Genomic DNA, 15,812 nt, shown 5'->3' on the forward strand with positions numbered 1-15,812 from the left:
GCATAACCCTTATAGGTATGGCTTGGGAGGGAGTGACTACCAGCACTTTGAACTCTGCCTGGAGAAAATTGTGGCCAGATTGTGTCGACAAGAGGGATTTTGAAGAATTTGGGACTAACCCTAATGAGCCTATGTCTGTTGTAAAATCAATTGTGGCACTGGGGAGTTCCATGGGGTTGGATGTGAGTTTGGAGGATGTGGAAGAATTGGTGGAAGACCACAATGAAGAGCTCACCACTGAGGAGCTGCAAGAGCTTCAGCAGGAAGAGCAACACATCGCAGCTCAGAATCTTGCTGCAGAGGAGGAGGAAGAGAGACGGAAGAAGGTGCCTTCTTCAGAAATTAAAGAGATTTTTACTATGTGGGGTAAGATGGAAAGCTTTATGGAGAAACATCACCCTAACAAGGTTGTTGCAAGCCAGGTTGGCAACATGTACAGTGACAAAGTCTTGGGCCATTTTAGGGAAGTGTTAAAGAGACGCCAGAAACAGAGCTCTCTCCACAGTTATTTTGCGAGACAGGACTCCATTGACCCTCAAGGTGGTCCTAGTGGCATTAAGAAACAAAGAGAAGAGAAACAACCCCAGAAAAGCAAATGGTACCTGAGGTGTTGATGGAAGGGGATTCCCCTTCCAAACTATAAACAATCCACTCTCTCTCCTCCTCCAGTCTCCCATACACTAAGAAGAATCTCCAATAAAGGTAAGTGTTATGCTGTTAATGTTTCATTCATCGTTTCCCATTGTATTGTCTATGTACTACATGTATATTTCATGTTAAAAAAATTTTTGTTTTAATACTTCTGGGTGTCAGGAATGGATTAATTGTATTTACATTATTTCTTATGGGGAAAATTGATTCGTAAATCGTAAATTTCGTTTATAGTAATGGCTCCAGGAACGGATTAATTACGAACAACGAGGGACCACTGTATGTATTTTTTCATGGACAAGCTTGTTTCTTCCATTTTTCTCGTGTTCCTGACTGTATAATTTTCACACTGTCCCTGCTTATGTTTCTGGCTTTTCATTTTTTTTTTTCACTACCTTAACCAATCAAAACACCATTCTTTAGCCTATGCATCACATGCAGTTCTGTACTTAGTTGTTCTTACATTCCTCTTCCCTCTTTCCACACACTTGTGTCCTTTTACTTTACACCTATATTTTACTTGGTCTTGGTTTCCCATGGGAGGTCAAGTGAGCCCTGTTATTGGAAGAGGATAAAGATAACTCCTGGTTCTAATGTCTGCATTATGGTAAGGATTGCAGATCTTTTGCACCAACAAGTGGTAGGCAAAGAGGTCACAGCACCCCAAACAAAATCTGTAAAAATAATCTATCGGTAATGTTAGAAAATCATAAATTTCACAGCAGTATGTAAATGTTTTTTTTTTTTCCCCACAGCTGTGATCCAAGGTGTGCTAGTCTTGCTGCTACCTTTGGAGCTGCTAGTAAGCCTTTATATGCATTACCTCACTATTGCTGTCCTGGCTGCTGCAGATACTTTCTCCAATTATTATATTGAAGGTGAAAAGCTCCTCGTGAATCAGTGGCCAGACTATGGTACTGTCAGCTTCCAGGTATCTTGTTAATTCATAATTTTTCTTTCTTGATTATGTAGATACAGGCACTCCTTACTTAATGACTGAGTTCCGTTCCTACGAATAGGGCTTCAAGAAAATTGGATGATAAATGAGGAGAGTCATCATTGGATTTATCAGTAGGGTTATCAGGAGCTTTAGAAGGCCTGGGTAAGGGAGATGACAGTGAGGAAGTGGATGGACTTGTAGGGGTCTGGAGTGTAGCTTTCAAGAAGAATCCTGTTAGTGTGGTCTGGTTTGTAATTTTCTTTTTATAAATTTCATGATAACATTGTAAAAGTTCATCCAGTTGCCATTCCACTTATGTGAAACAATCAACATTTGGGTCCATATCCTTTAGCTCTAATATAGCTGCATTCACTTTCCAGAACACACCAACTAACCTCTTTACAGTGAACTTCTTTTGTACTTCTTCCAATCTTTCCTCTTCTTCCTCTTCCAAGTCCTTCGCTTCCAACTCTATTAAATCTTCGTTAGTTAGCTCTCCCTTGACACATTCTACTAATTCTTCAATATCTTCCACTTCAGCATCTAAATTAAGCATGTTAGCAAGTTTCCACAACCAAAGTTCTCGTACAGTGTACAATACCGATTGGTCAAAAGTCCACGTGGTTGTTAAATAGGTAGGTTGTTAAGCAAGGAGTGTCTATATTTAAAAGTTGAGTTCTCTTGTAATCTAAAGAACTTTATTACATTATAAGAAAACAGAGAAAACTTTATTGAAATTTGTTATATTTCCTTATATTTACACCAAGTATAAGTTTAGGTTGACTTTAATCTGTTAAGAATCCCAGCATAATCTGTCTGTCTGCTTTGCACACCTGCTGGAGTCAGTCTCAGAGGGTCACCAGTCCCAGACCAGACCTGAGCAGTTGTGTTGTGGCTATATGACAGTGGCACATGGCGACTTTATGTATCATATGAATTTAAAAACAAACCCTGTCTTGGCAACTCATGCATGCATGCATACCAGATGTTTGATAATAGTCAGAGTGCATTTAGTTTTGTAACATGTTGCCACATTTAAAGTTAAGATAGTAAATCTGTGACTAACATGACCCCATAGAAAATAATTGATATGCACTGAAAAAATGCTACACAGCTTTTCCTCACTTAAAATAAAAAAATATTGAGGTAAATGTTTTACAAACTCTTACAAATGGACGTGAATGAACTAAAAGTAGACACATATTAATATGCATTTATTTCGCCTGACTAAGTGATCGCCCACTACCTGTTCAGTTTGTGTTCTTACGTTGTCTCAACTCTGTATCTCGTTCTCTCTCTTGTTTACTCTTTCGTTAACTAGTTGGCTCTCATTGACGATGGAGTCCAAGGTTAGCTGTAATAAAAAGAGAAGTAGTAAGCCTCTTGCTTTAACCCTTTGAGGGTTTCGGACATACTAGTACGTCTTACGCGCAGGGGTTTTTGACGTACTAGTACGCACAAATTCTAGCGCCGTCAAATCTCGCGGGAAAAGGCTGGTAGGCCTACATGTGAGAGAATGGGTCTGTGTGGGCGGTAGAAAAAAAATCTGGGACCAGTGGTGCATTGTGGGAACGCCATCTTAGTAAACAATGTCCACCATGCCTCGCGGTAAGAAGCTCCTCACTCCTCGGCGAATTGGGACACTTTTGTTCCCCAGTGACAGTTCTAATACAGATGGAAGTGCCAGTGAAGATGAGTTTCAAGGTTTTGGTGAGGTTTTAACCTAAACTAATAACCATAATATCGGTAATAGTGAGGAAAACCCAGACGACCCTCAGCCTTCCACCTCTGGTGCTGGGCCGTCTTGTTCACGTTCAGTTGTACCAGAATCCAAGAGGAAACTTCTATTTTCCCAAATCCCAGACTCGGATGAGAGCATGGGTGATGATAGTGATAGTGAATATGAACTACAAGCTCTTCAAACTAGTTCCAGTAGTGATAGTGAAGTGCAATATTCTCCAGTGAAGCGTCAGTATATACGACGATATATGCGCTCTGGTAGTGTGCCATATGCTATTCCAAGAGGAAGGAGTGCATCTCGGAGTACATCCCGTGGCTGTACAACAGGAACAGACAGTGAAAATGACGATGATACTGTTGCAATTGGGATGGAAAATGTGCGTGGTGGTAGTGGTGCTGGCGGTGAGGCACCAGCAGTGGGCCATGCTGCCACCCACGCCGCTGCCTCAGGTGATCTACAACAAAGGCCACCATTCCCCACCCACCCACCACACCAGCCTCCACAACCACAACCTCCACAACCACCTGTCATTGTCCAGTACCCACCAGCAGACCGCACCTGGAATTGGCAGGAAGCTGTCAATTTTGTTCCAAATGCCCACCAGTTTGATGACAGCCAAAGTGGAATACGGCCATCTTGTACACTTGGGAACAATGCCACTGAACTGGAATGTTTCTAGTTAGTCTTTGAAGAACTACTGGTGGAAAGTATTGTCATGGAAAGCAACACATACTACAAGTACACCATGGCAAACACATTACTTCCACCAAAATCACGTCTACACCAGTGGAAGGAGGCAACTGTGGCTGAGATGTATCTTTTCTTTGCCACAATAATGCTTATGCCACATGTGTATAAGCACAAAGTGAAATCATACTGGTCAACAGACCGCCTGATTGCAACCCCAGGTTTCAGTGATATAATGCCAGTGAATCGATTTGTGCTAATGTTACGTATGCTTCACTTCTCAGACAAAACCAGGCCTGACAGAAACGACAGGTTATATAAGATTAGGAATGTGTTTGTGTATCTGAAAGAGAAATTCAGTACGCATTTTTATCCCTTCAGGAAGCTTTTAATTGACGAGTCTTTGATTCTGTTTAAAGGAAGACTTTCTTTCAAGCAGTACATACCAAGCAAGAGGAAACGCTTTGGTATAAAGTTGTTTGTGCTTTGTGATTGTTACAGTGGTCTGGTATTGGATATTATTGTGTACACTGGAAGTTATACATTGCAAAATACCAGGAAGTTATTGGGCATCTCAGGTGATGTGGTTAGAACAATGATAGAACCATACCTTGGTAAGGGGCATATATTACATACAGATAACTGGTACACAAGCCTCTCACTCAGTGATTTTTTGCGAGTGAACATGACAGATGTGTGTGGCAGAGTGCGTGCAAATCGGAAACATATGCCCAGGTTTGACGCTGGCACTCGTAGAGGTGAGGTGCAGGCGTTTGCTGCCAATGACATCATGGCATTTCGGTGGCATGACAAACGAGATGTCACACTGTTGTCATCAGTTCACCCTAATGAAATGGCAGACAGTGGCAGGCAGCAGAGAGAGAGAGATGAACCCATTCTAAAACCTGCAGCTGTGATTGATTACACCTTCAACATGCGTTCAGTGGACAAATGTGACATGCAGATTGGGTTTGCTGATTGTGTTCGCAAGAGTTATAAGTGGTACATAAAACTATTTTTCCATCTTCTGGACATTTCCATGCTCAATGCTTATAATATGTATAAGACGAGGACCAGAAACAAACCACAGTACGGCGAATTCTGTTTGTCTGTCATCAGACAAATAGTATTCAAGTACCAAGGAACAGCACCTGCAATTGACCGCCCACCAAATTATCAACAACTACCTGCTCGTCTGAAGCATGGTGATCACTTCTTGGTAAAAGTGCCTGCTACTGCTTTCAAGAAAAAGGCTCAGAAGAGGTGTTACGTCTGTTCACATACAAAAAAATGCCCACAACAACGCAGAGACACTCGTTTTATGTGTGAGGAATGTAAAACACCACTGTGCATGACACCATGTTTCAAAGAGTTCCACAGGCTGCAAAACTTCTAGAAACATTCCCTGTGACTGTATATGTGTATATAAAATATGGAAAAATAGTAATAAACAACATTTCATATCGTTTGTTTGTGTAAATATTTTCTATAAACAAAATAATGACAACAGTGTTTACGCCCTTATTGTGTAGTATTGAAAAAGAAATAACTTACAAAATACTGATCATGTTGGCCTCAGAGGCCATAAAAGTTACTCAGAAAAAGAAAAATTGAAAAATAATTGAAAATAGTACATAAAAAAGTAAATAGAAAAATACCGGGTGACGGCAGTCGGCGATGTTACCAGATGTTGTTCAATTTTGGCAAACTTCACGCCTCCATATCTCAGTAAGTATTGACGGTAAAATTTTTTTGTTTAGCACTTTTGCACTATTTATAACATTTCTGGTATGGTTTTAGTGCTTATACAGTAGAGTACTGTATATTGAAATAAACAGAATAGAGGAAATCGGCTCTAACATACATTATTTAGGTATGAATACTGGTCAGAGAGCCTGTCATAAGTCTGAGGCAATGGTAAATGAGTACATTGCTAAGTGAGGAGAAGCTGTATTTATAAATGAATGGACTCCAATCTATTTGGTTTGGGAAGTGAGGAGAGTAGATAAACTGTACAGGGAAAAGGCTTTTAATTCAGACCCTTGATGTGTATTTGGTAGGATCCCCATACCTTTGATATACCTTTGAAGAATTTTGAGAGTACATCTACTCTCTGAGCCTGGCCATGGGCCAGGCTCGTCTGGTGCTTGCCTGGTCAACCAGGCTGTTGCTGCTGGAGGCCCGCTGCCCCACATATCCATCACAGCCTGGTTGATCTGGCATTTGGTGAAGATACTTGTCTAGTTTCCTCTTGAAGGCTTCAACACTTGCTCCAGCAGTGTTTCTGATATCTTCTGGTAAGATGTTGAAAAGTCTGGGACCCCGGATGTTGATACAGTGTTCCCTTATTGTCCCCACCGCACCCCTGCTCCTCACTGGGTTTATTTTACACTTCCTCCCATATCTCTCACTCCAGTATGTTATGGCAGTGTGCAGATTTGGGACCAAGCCCTCGAGCACCTTCCAGGTATATATTATCATGTACCCCTCTCTCCTCCACTCCAGTGAGTACATGTTCAAGACTTGCAGGCGTTTCCAGTAGTTTAGTTGCTTTACTGGCTCAATGTGAGCCGTAAACGATCTCTGTATTTGTTCCAGCTCCAATATTTCTCCTGCCCTGAACGGGGCCGTCAGCACTGAGCAATATTCTGAGTGAGGGAGCACTAGCGATTTGAAGTGTGTCACCATCGGCATTGTTTCCCTTGTTTTGAAAGTTCTCAATACCCACCCAGTCATCTTCCTGGCTGTTGTGATCTTTGTCTTGTTATGGTCTTTAAAAGAAAGGTCCGCTGACATAATTATTCCTAGATCTTTTACGTGTTCCTTACGTTCTATTTGGTGACCCTCTTGAGTTTTGTATATAGTGCTCCCTTTGAGTTCTTCATTCTTTCCATACCTAAGCAGCTGGAACTTATCACCATTGAACGTCATGTTGCTTTCCACTGCCCGCTGGAAAACCCTGTTTGTCTTCCTGTACTTTTTCAGTGTCCTCTACCGTACTGACTTTCATGCTTATTTTAGTGTCATCTGCAAATGATGATACAAAAGTGTGCCGGGTGTTTTTGTCTGTCTGCTATGAGAATGAGGAACAACAGAGGTGCCAGGACAGTGCCTTGGGGCACTGAGCTTTTGACCTCGCTGATGCTGGATCTTGCCCTGTTCACTACTACTTTTTGTGTTCTGTATGTGGGGAATAAGTTCCAAGGACCTGCTGTGGATACTGAAATCATGGATAGTACCAAACCCTATGAATAAGTCCTATACATACCTGTTATAAAGTTTAATTGATAATTTATGCACAATAAGTGGAAATTATCATTTTTTCAATGATGGGAAGCACTTCACAGCTTCTCTTAACCCTTGCAGGTCCGTGCCATAGTTCTATGGCTTTGAATTGTGGGTCCAAACTGTAGAACTAAGCCAAAATTCTAGCAGCCTCAAATTTAGCTCGAAGAGGCTGGTAGGGCTACATCTAAGAGAAGGGTCTGCGTGGTCAGTGTGCACACCATACAAAAAATCTTGATGCCCGCATGGCATTGTGGGAACACTGCCAAAGTAGCTTTGTTCACTATGCCTGGCTGCAAGGAAGCTCTCACTCCCTGGGCAAATTCTGACTCTCCTCTTCCCAACTTACAGTTCTAAGACTGATAAAAGTGGATCTGAAGAGGAATTCTGTGGTTTTGTACCATATGATACAGCTGTGTGGCTGGCCGGCTGCTGGTGGCCTGGCTCTATCTCTGTTTGTCTGTATCTATGTCTATCTCTGTCTCTGTCTTTGTCTATCTTTGTCTGTCTATCTGTCTCTATTCCTGTCTATTTCTGTCTCACAGGTACACATAAATACACACACACAGTGTAAATTATCTAGGGTAACCCAAAAAATCCAGACAGTGCTATATTCTGCTTGAAGATGTGAGTAAAGGTGATGACACAGTCTTGTGGCTCTCTCTGAGACAGAGAGCTAGATGGATAGACAGGGAGCTTGACAGACAGACAAATAGTCAGATATGTTGGTGTACCAGCGAAAACAAAGGAGTGTGATGCTAATCAAAGGTCACCTCCAATTTTTTTTTTTTATCTGCTGCACCCTCCCCCACCCTCGTGTATGCTCATCAAATGTCAGCTCTTATCAGATGTTATCTCATCTTATCTCACTGTCAGGGGTGGACTTTTTTTTCATGCTTCAAGGGAACTTATTATTTTATTATTACATATTGTCGTCGTCGTCCTCCTCCTCCTCCTCCTCCTCCTCCTCTTCCTCTTCTTCCTCTTCCTCCTCCTCCTCTTCCTCCTCCTCCTCTTCCTCTTCCTCTTCCTCCTCCTCCTCCTCCTCCTCCTCCTCCTCCTCCTCCTCCTCCTCCTTCTCCTGGTTATATACCTCCACATTGCTGGGACATATAAATACAGTGGACCCCCGGCATACGATATTAATCCGTTCCTGAGAGCTCATCGTATGCCGAAATTATCATAAGGCAAATTAGTTTTCCCCATAAGAAATAATGGAAATCAAATTAATCCATGCAAGACACCCAAAAGTATGAAAAAAAAAAAAAATTTTACTGCCTGAAATATTAAGTTTAATGCACACAAACTGAAGAAGACATGCACAGTTTGTAGTACTCTACTAACAATAGAATACATGACACTTACCTTTAATGAAGATCTGGTGATGATTGATGGGATGGGAGGAGGGGAGTGTGTTGAACTTATTGTTTAGAAGGGGAATCCTCTTCCATTAGGACTTGAGGTATCAAGTCCTTTTCTGGGGTTACTTCCCTTCTTCTTTTAATGCCACTAGGACCAGCTTGAGAGTCACTGGACCTCTGTCGCACAACATATCTGTCCATAGAGGCCTGTACCTCTCGTTCCTTTATGATTTGTCTAAAGTGGTTCACAACATTGTCATTGTAATGGTCACAAGCATAGCTTGCAATAGCTGTGCGAGGGTGATTTTCATCCATAAAGGTTTGCACCTCAAGCCACTTTGCACACATTTCCTTAATCTCTTTTTTCAATTCCATACTAATTCTCACCCTTTTTACCACAACGATGGCACTAGAAGCTTTCTTGGGGTCCATGGTGACTTATTTTGTAGTTACAAGCACTAAAAACACTGGGATAATGTGAAATGTAACAAATGTATGTGTAGATGCGACCGCACTGGCTGGCTTGTGAACACTGGCGCTGAGGCCACATGTGGGACGTGTCTCGGACGAATCGCGTGAGGCGAGTTTTTTAACGTGAGGCAAGGCAAAATTTTTGCGTTAAAATGTATCATATGCCGGATTTAACGTGTGCCGATGCCATCATATGCCGGGGGTCCACTGTACTTTGTATACATTCCAAGACAATAGTAAATGGCCAAGGCAGATGTAAATGTCCACCTGTCAGTGTGTTTGTGACAATTTGAGTACAATTTCACTACCTAATACTAGTGTCAGAACAAAGATTGGTTATGAAATGACAAGAACTACTATAAATTGTAATTATCAGAACATGAAAATTACATAAAATAATATGAAAAATAGAAAAAAAGGTATATCGGCAACACTTTTGCAAGCGGCAGCGCTCCATGTTGCCGTCAGGTGATCCCCAAGTGCCAACTTTGTGGCCTCATATCTTGGTAAATACTGACTCTAAATTTTTTTTTGATCCTATAACACTTAGAAAAATGTGCTCTGTTTTTTCATTAAAAAACAATTTTTTTATTTTTCAAAATATTCGGGGCACTGGGGTAGTGAGCGTATATATACGTTTGGACCGTTTACAGGTTAATATTGTTTAGTATGTCATATTATTTGAATTGTGATAGATAAATAAGCTGTAGAGTTGATATTAGTGTCATATTCTCCAACAATAAACTCGCCTCCCCCGCTCTGCCATACAACAACAAAAGTCTTCAATAAAAGTTAAATGTGATGTTAAATGTTCATTTATACATTTTATTAGTGCTTTACATTTATTTGGCATTCTTTTCTGCATGTAAATCTATATTTAAGCTAGGGAAGTGACCCCTGGAGTGACCTAGAGTCCTTATGGAGGGGGTTCCCCTTCCAAAAAATAACCTCTCTTCCCTCTCTCCTCCTCCCTGTCTTCCATTCAATAACAACAGCGTTCAAAAAAGGTAACTGTCATGTTGAATGTTCATTCTTTTGTGCATATAAATCTATCTTTAAGGTAAAAAAAAAATTGTTGATACATCTGGGTGTCTGGAACGAATTACAGTGGACCCTCGACCAGCGATGGCATCGATTAACGATAAATCTGACTAGCGATACATTTTATCGCAAAAATTTTGCCTCGATTAGCGCTAAAAAACTCGACCAACACTATTCGTTCTGTCTGAGACGCGTCCACTTCTGGCCAGTGTTTACAAGCCAGCCAGCCACTGCGGTCGCTTCCAAGCATACAATCGGAACATTTCATATTATCACAGCCTTTTTAGTGATTGCACCTGCAAAATAAGTCACCATGGGCCCCAAGAAAGCTTCTAGTGCCAACCCTACAGCAAAAAGGGTGAGAATTACTATGGATATGAAGAAAGAGATCATTGCTAAGTATGAAAGTGGAGTGCGTGTCTCCGAGCTGGCCAGGCTGTACACAAAACCCCAATCAACCATCGCTACTATTGTGGCCAAGAAAATGGCAATCAAGGAAGCTGTTCTTGCCAAAGGTGCAACTATGTTTTCGAAACTGAGATCGCAAGTGATAGATGATGTTGAGAGACTGTTATTGGTATGGATTAACGAAAAACAGATAACATGAGATAGCATCTCTCAAGCGATCATATGTGAAAAGGCTAGGAAGTTGCATGACGATTTAATTAGAAAAATGCCAGCAACTAGTGGTGATGTGAGTGAATTTAAGGCCAGCAAAGGTTGGTTTGAGAGATTTTAAGAATCGTAGTGGCATACATAGTGTGATAAGGCATGGTGAGGCTGCCAGTTTGGACCAAAAAGCAGCTGAAAAATATGTGCAGGAATTCAAGGAGTACATAGACAGTGAAGGACTGAAACCTGAACAAGTGTTTAATGATGACACTGACAATGTTGTGAAACACTTTAGGAATGTCATAAAGGAATGGGACGTACAGGCCTCTATGGGCAGATATGTTGTGCAACAGAGGTCCAGTGACTCTCAAGCTGGTCCTAGTGGCATTAAAAGAAGAAAGGAAGTAACCCCGAAAAAGGACTTGCCACCTCAAGTCCTAATGGAAGGGGATTCCCCTTCTAAACACTAAGACCATCAACACACTCCCCTCTTCCCATCCCATCAGTCATCACCAGATCTTCAATAAAGGTAAGTGTCATGTAACTGTGCATGTCTTCTTCAGTTTGTGTGTATTAAAATTAATATTTCATGTGTTAAAATTTTTTTTTTTTCAATACTTTTGGGTGTCTTGCACGGATTAATTTGATTTCCATTATTTCTTATGGGGGAAATTAACTTGACTAACGATTATTTTGACTAACGATGAGCTCTCAGGAACGGATTAATAGCGTTAGTCGAGGGTCCACTGTAATTGGATTTACATTATTTCTTATGGGGAAAATGGATTTGAAAATTGTCAATTTTGATAATAGTCACACTTCCAGGAACGGATTAATTACGAAAAACGAGGGACCACTGTATAGCTATTGCCTATTAAATTTTAAGTTAGTCCTATTAAAGCTTAAGTTAATCTTAAGTTTGACTAAGGTACTCTCCCAGTATGGCTTTAATAGAAACAATGTATCTTGCCAAGAAAAATCGAATCCATTACTAAATCTACCATTTGTAATACTATTATTATATGATTTGTACCACCTAACTATTTTAAACCTAATTATGTATGTTTCTAACTGGGAATGTATCTAATTACATGCCTAATGTTCAAATATGTACTGCTCAAATATAGCCTATATCAAAATAGCATAAAAATTAGTACAGTATTAGTCTACCCAAAGTGCCTAGGCATGATAGTGGCCATCTTTGTCATTAAAATCTTATAACATGTAAACCACACATTGTAAGCTTTACAAGGAAATAAATATTTGTGCATGTATGTATTTGTAAATATGATTGGGTGGCTGGGCATTCATGAATGTTCGAAGCTCGTGAAAGTGGAACGCACGAAAGTAGAGGGCTAGCTGTATTTTTTTTGTGTTGCAGTGACATCTAAGGGTAGTTGTGATAAGAGCTGTTGTAAGGCTCTTTCTTTAATTGCAAAGTTTGAAATGATTAAGCTCAGTGAGCAAGGTATGTCTGTGACTTGAGATAGGACTGAGATACTACTGATAATTATACTTACCTAAATAAACTTACTGTGCTGGTATGCATGTACATTAAAATAACCATTGACATTGTTACAAAGCAGGAGTAGCTGCACCAGGCGAGGAAGTAGCTGAGTGTCTTGTTAGTGTTGAAGACAACATAAGAACATAAGAAAGATGGAACACTGCAACAGGCCTACTGACCCATGTGAAGCAGGTCCATGCCACCCCACGGCCTAGAACAATGACCACCTAGTCAGGTCACTTCCACAATAATAATAAAAATAATTTGCTCTGGAGCACTTTAAATGTCATATTATATTATAGACATTTTCATTAATCTATGGCTTTTCAAAATAATATAAGAAACATTCTACATATCATTTAACCCTTTCAGGGTCCAGAGGCCAAATCTCAAAGAGTGTGCCAGGGTCCAAGAATTTTTGAAAAAATAAAAAAATTTTGTTTTTTTCTTACAGAATTAAAAAAGATAATTATCTGTAAGTAATAAAACCAAAAAAAAAAAATTTTTTGATCAGTAATTACTGAGATATAGAGGCATGAAGTTGACCCTCAATGACCTGGTGGTGGCAACATTGGCGACTTCCATAAAGTCACATTATTTTATTTTAGGATTTTGTTACTTTTTTCTTCTCTTTTCTAATGTATTTTTTCCAGTAACTTTTGTGGCCTGTGAGACCAATATAATGTATATTGTATAAGTGCACACTCATTGTATTCAAGACAATAACTGCACTAATTTGTTTATCATTATATTGCTTACAAAACTTGTTTACAAGTTTATTGTAAACAAAATGATGAAAATATTAATGTGGTTATTGTGTTGAATACAACGGTGCCATATAGTATTATATGGTACAATGGTGCCATAGTACAATGGTACCATATGGTACAGGGTACCATACAGTACAGGTCACCATGTGGTACAGATACAGTGATCCCTATGGAAATAAGCCACCCTGACTTTTCTGGGTTATCCTAGGATTTTATACATATGCTGCTATGTATGATAATCTATGTAACTGTATTTTTGTACACCTGAATAAACTTACTCAAGCGCATGTGACATCGTAAGTAAGTTTATTTAGGTATACACAAATAAAGTTACATAGATTATCATACATAGCAGCATATGTTTGGAGAACCTAGGATAACGCAAACAAGTCAGATTTATTTCCATTAGGGTCCTTGTACCCTGTCCCATATGGTATAATGTAGCATATGGTATAATGTAGCATATGGTATAATGTAGCATATGGTATAATGTAGCATATGGTAGAATGTAGCATATGGTAGAATGTAGCATATGGTAGAATGTAGCATATGGTATAATGTAGCATATGGTATAATGTAGCATATGGTATAATGTAGCATATGGTAGAATGTAGCATATGGTAGAATGTAGCATATGGTAGAATGTAGCATATGGTAGAATGTAGCATATGGTAGAATGTTCCATATGGTACAATGCACCATATGGTACAATGCACCATATGGTACAATGCACCATATGGTACAATGCACCATATGGTACAATGTACCATATGACATGGTGCCATTGTACCATATGGTGCCATTGTACCATAGAATTTCTCTTCAGATCCACTTCCCTCAGTCTTGGAGCTGTAAGTTGTAAAGAGGAGAGTGAGAATTCGCCCGGAGAGTGAGAGCTTCCTTGCCGCCAGGCATGATGAACAAAGTTACTTTGGCGACGTTCCCACAATGCCATGCAGGCATCCTGATTTTTTCTATAGTGCGCACACTGACCACCCAGACCCATTCTCTCAGATGTAGGCCTACCTGCCTTCTTGCGCTAAATTTGAAGCCGCTAGAATTTTGGCGTAGATCTACGGTTTGGACCCTCAACGTAAAGTCGTAGATCTATGGCACGGACCCTGAAAGGGTTAAACTACATAGTCATAGTAAAACAAATTGACATAATTGTGAGGTGTGGTAGCCGAGCAGCTTGTAAAAGTGACGGCAAGAATTATGTTTTCTCTAGAACAACACCAAAGATACTGTATAGTATTACTGGGGGGTATAACTGTAGAAAAACAATCTTTTCTTATGCCTTCACTCATAGCGTCATTCACTCGCAAAAAGGGTGTGTTACATGAGAATGGGAGTGTTGCTGTCATGTATTGCAGCATGAAGACAACTTGTATACAAAAAGGTGCTTATACAGTGGACCCCTGCCTTATGATCAGCTCCCAATGTGACCAATTATGTAAGTGTATTTATGTAAGTGCTTGTGTACGTGTATTTTTGGGGGTCTGAAACGGACTAATCTAATTCACAATATTCCTTATGGGAACAAATTCGTTCAGTAACGGCACTAGAACATATTTCTGGAATGAAATAATATCGTAAGGTGGGGGTCCACTGTATTTGGGGAAAAAAAGCTTCACAAATGTATGCATAATGGCAGATAAACGTGTATGAACAGCCAGTTGATACGCATGAAATAGTATGTATAAATCTGACTGCACGTGCAAAACAATAACACTGTTATGGAGGGAGGGGGTAAGGGAGGTTTTGTGGGCATGGGGCTTGGACTTCCAGCAAGCGTGCATGAGTGTGATAAATAGGAGTGAATGGAGATGAATGGTATTTGGGACCTGACGAGCTGTTGGAGTGTGAGCAGGGTAATATATAGTGAAGGGATTCAGGGAAACCAGTTATTTTTATATATAGCCGGACTTGAGTCCTGGAAATGGGAAGTACAATGCCTGCACTCTAAAGGAGGGGTTTGGGATATTGGCAGTTTGGAGGGATATGTTGTTTATCTTTATATGTATATGCTTCTACACTGTTGTATTCTGAGCACCTCTGCAAAAACAGTGATTATGTGTGAGGTGAAAGTGTTGAATGATGATGAAAGTATTTTCTTTCTTTTTTGGGTCACCCTGCTTCCATGGGAAATGGCCAACATGTTAAAAAAAAAAAAAAATCTACAAGTGAAACTGGGCATTGCTGTGAGTTCTGCATCTTGGTTCTGTCTAGAAACTTTCCAAAGGTTCAAGTGTTTGCAAGTTATTACACCAGTGAATGCTAAAGTTGTAAGAAAATGTGATAGCTTTATTTCTGACATGGAAAAACTTTTTTTTTATTGGCGTGACTGACGATCAAATTAGTCGTGTGTTTTTTAAGCCGAGCCATTATCCAGGCCAAGGCCTTAAGTCTCCTCAGTTCTGTGAAGGCTGAGAGAGGTGAGGAAGCTGCTGAAGATAAATTAGAAGCTAGCAGAGGCTGGTTTCATTTCGTGGCTGCCCTTTCGTGACTGCCCTTTGTTAAGGCCAAAAATATTTTAAGGCATGTAATGCTTATATTGTATATACATTTTTCTTTTTTTACTGTTCTTTAGGCCTAGTTCTATTGCTAACTTAATATGATAATGTAAACATGTTATCAGGAATTTATATGCATTTAAAAGTGGAAAAAAAAAAAGATGCTTAATGAAGATTTTTACTTTATGGCAGTAGCCTAGAACCTAACCTGCTGTATAAGTGAGGCTGTCCTG

At 40.0% G+C, this 15,812-nt stretch overlaps 1 protein-coding gene across 2 annotated transcripts in view; it reads left to right on the forward strand.

Moving 5' to 3' along the window:
• The window catches only part of LOC128688550 (RING finger protein 145), a 76,180-nt gene that overhangs the window by 47,787 nt on the left and 12,581 nt on the right, over window positions 1-15,812 (forward strand). Inside the window, exon 3 of one of the 2 annotated variants that reach the window (XM_070084683.1) lies at window positions 1,407-1,582. The exons of the other annotated variant lie outside the window; for it this stretch is intronic. Coding sequence (XP_069940784.1) covers window positions 1,407-1,582 — 176 coding nt within the window. The remainder of the gene's footprint in view (window positions 1-1,406; window positions 1,583-15,812) is intronic. 2 annotated transcript variants of the gene reach the window in all.

This window comes from Cherax quadricarinatus, chromosome 13 (assembly GCF_038502225.1).
Source record: "Cherax quadricarinatus isolate ZL_2023a chromosome 13, ASM3850222v1, whole genome shotgun sequence".
Taxonomy (NCBI): Eukaryota; Metazoa; Arthropoda; class Malacostraca; order Decapoda; family Parastacidae; genus Cherax; species Cherax quadricarinatus.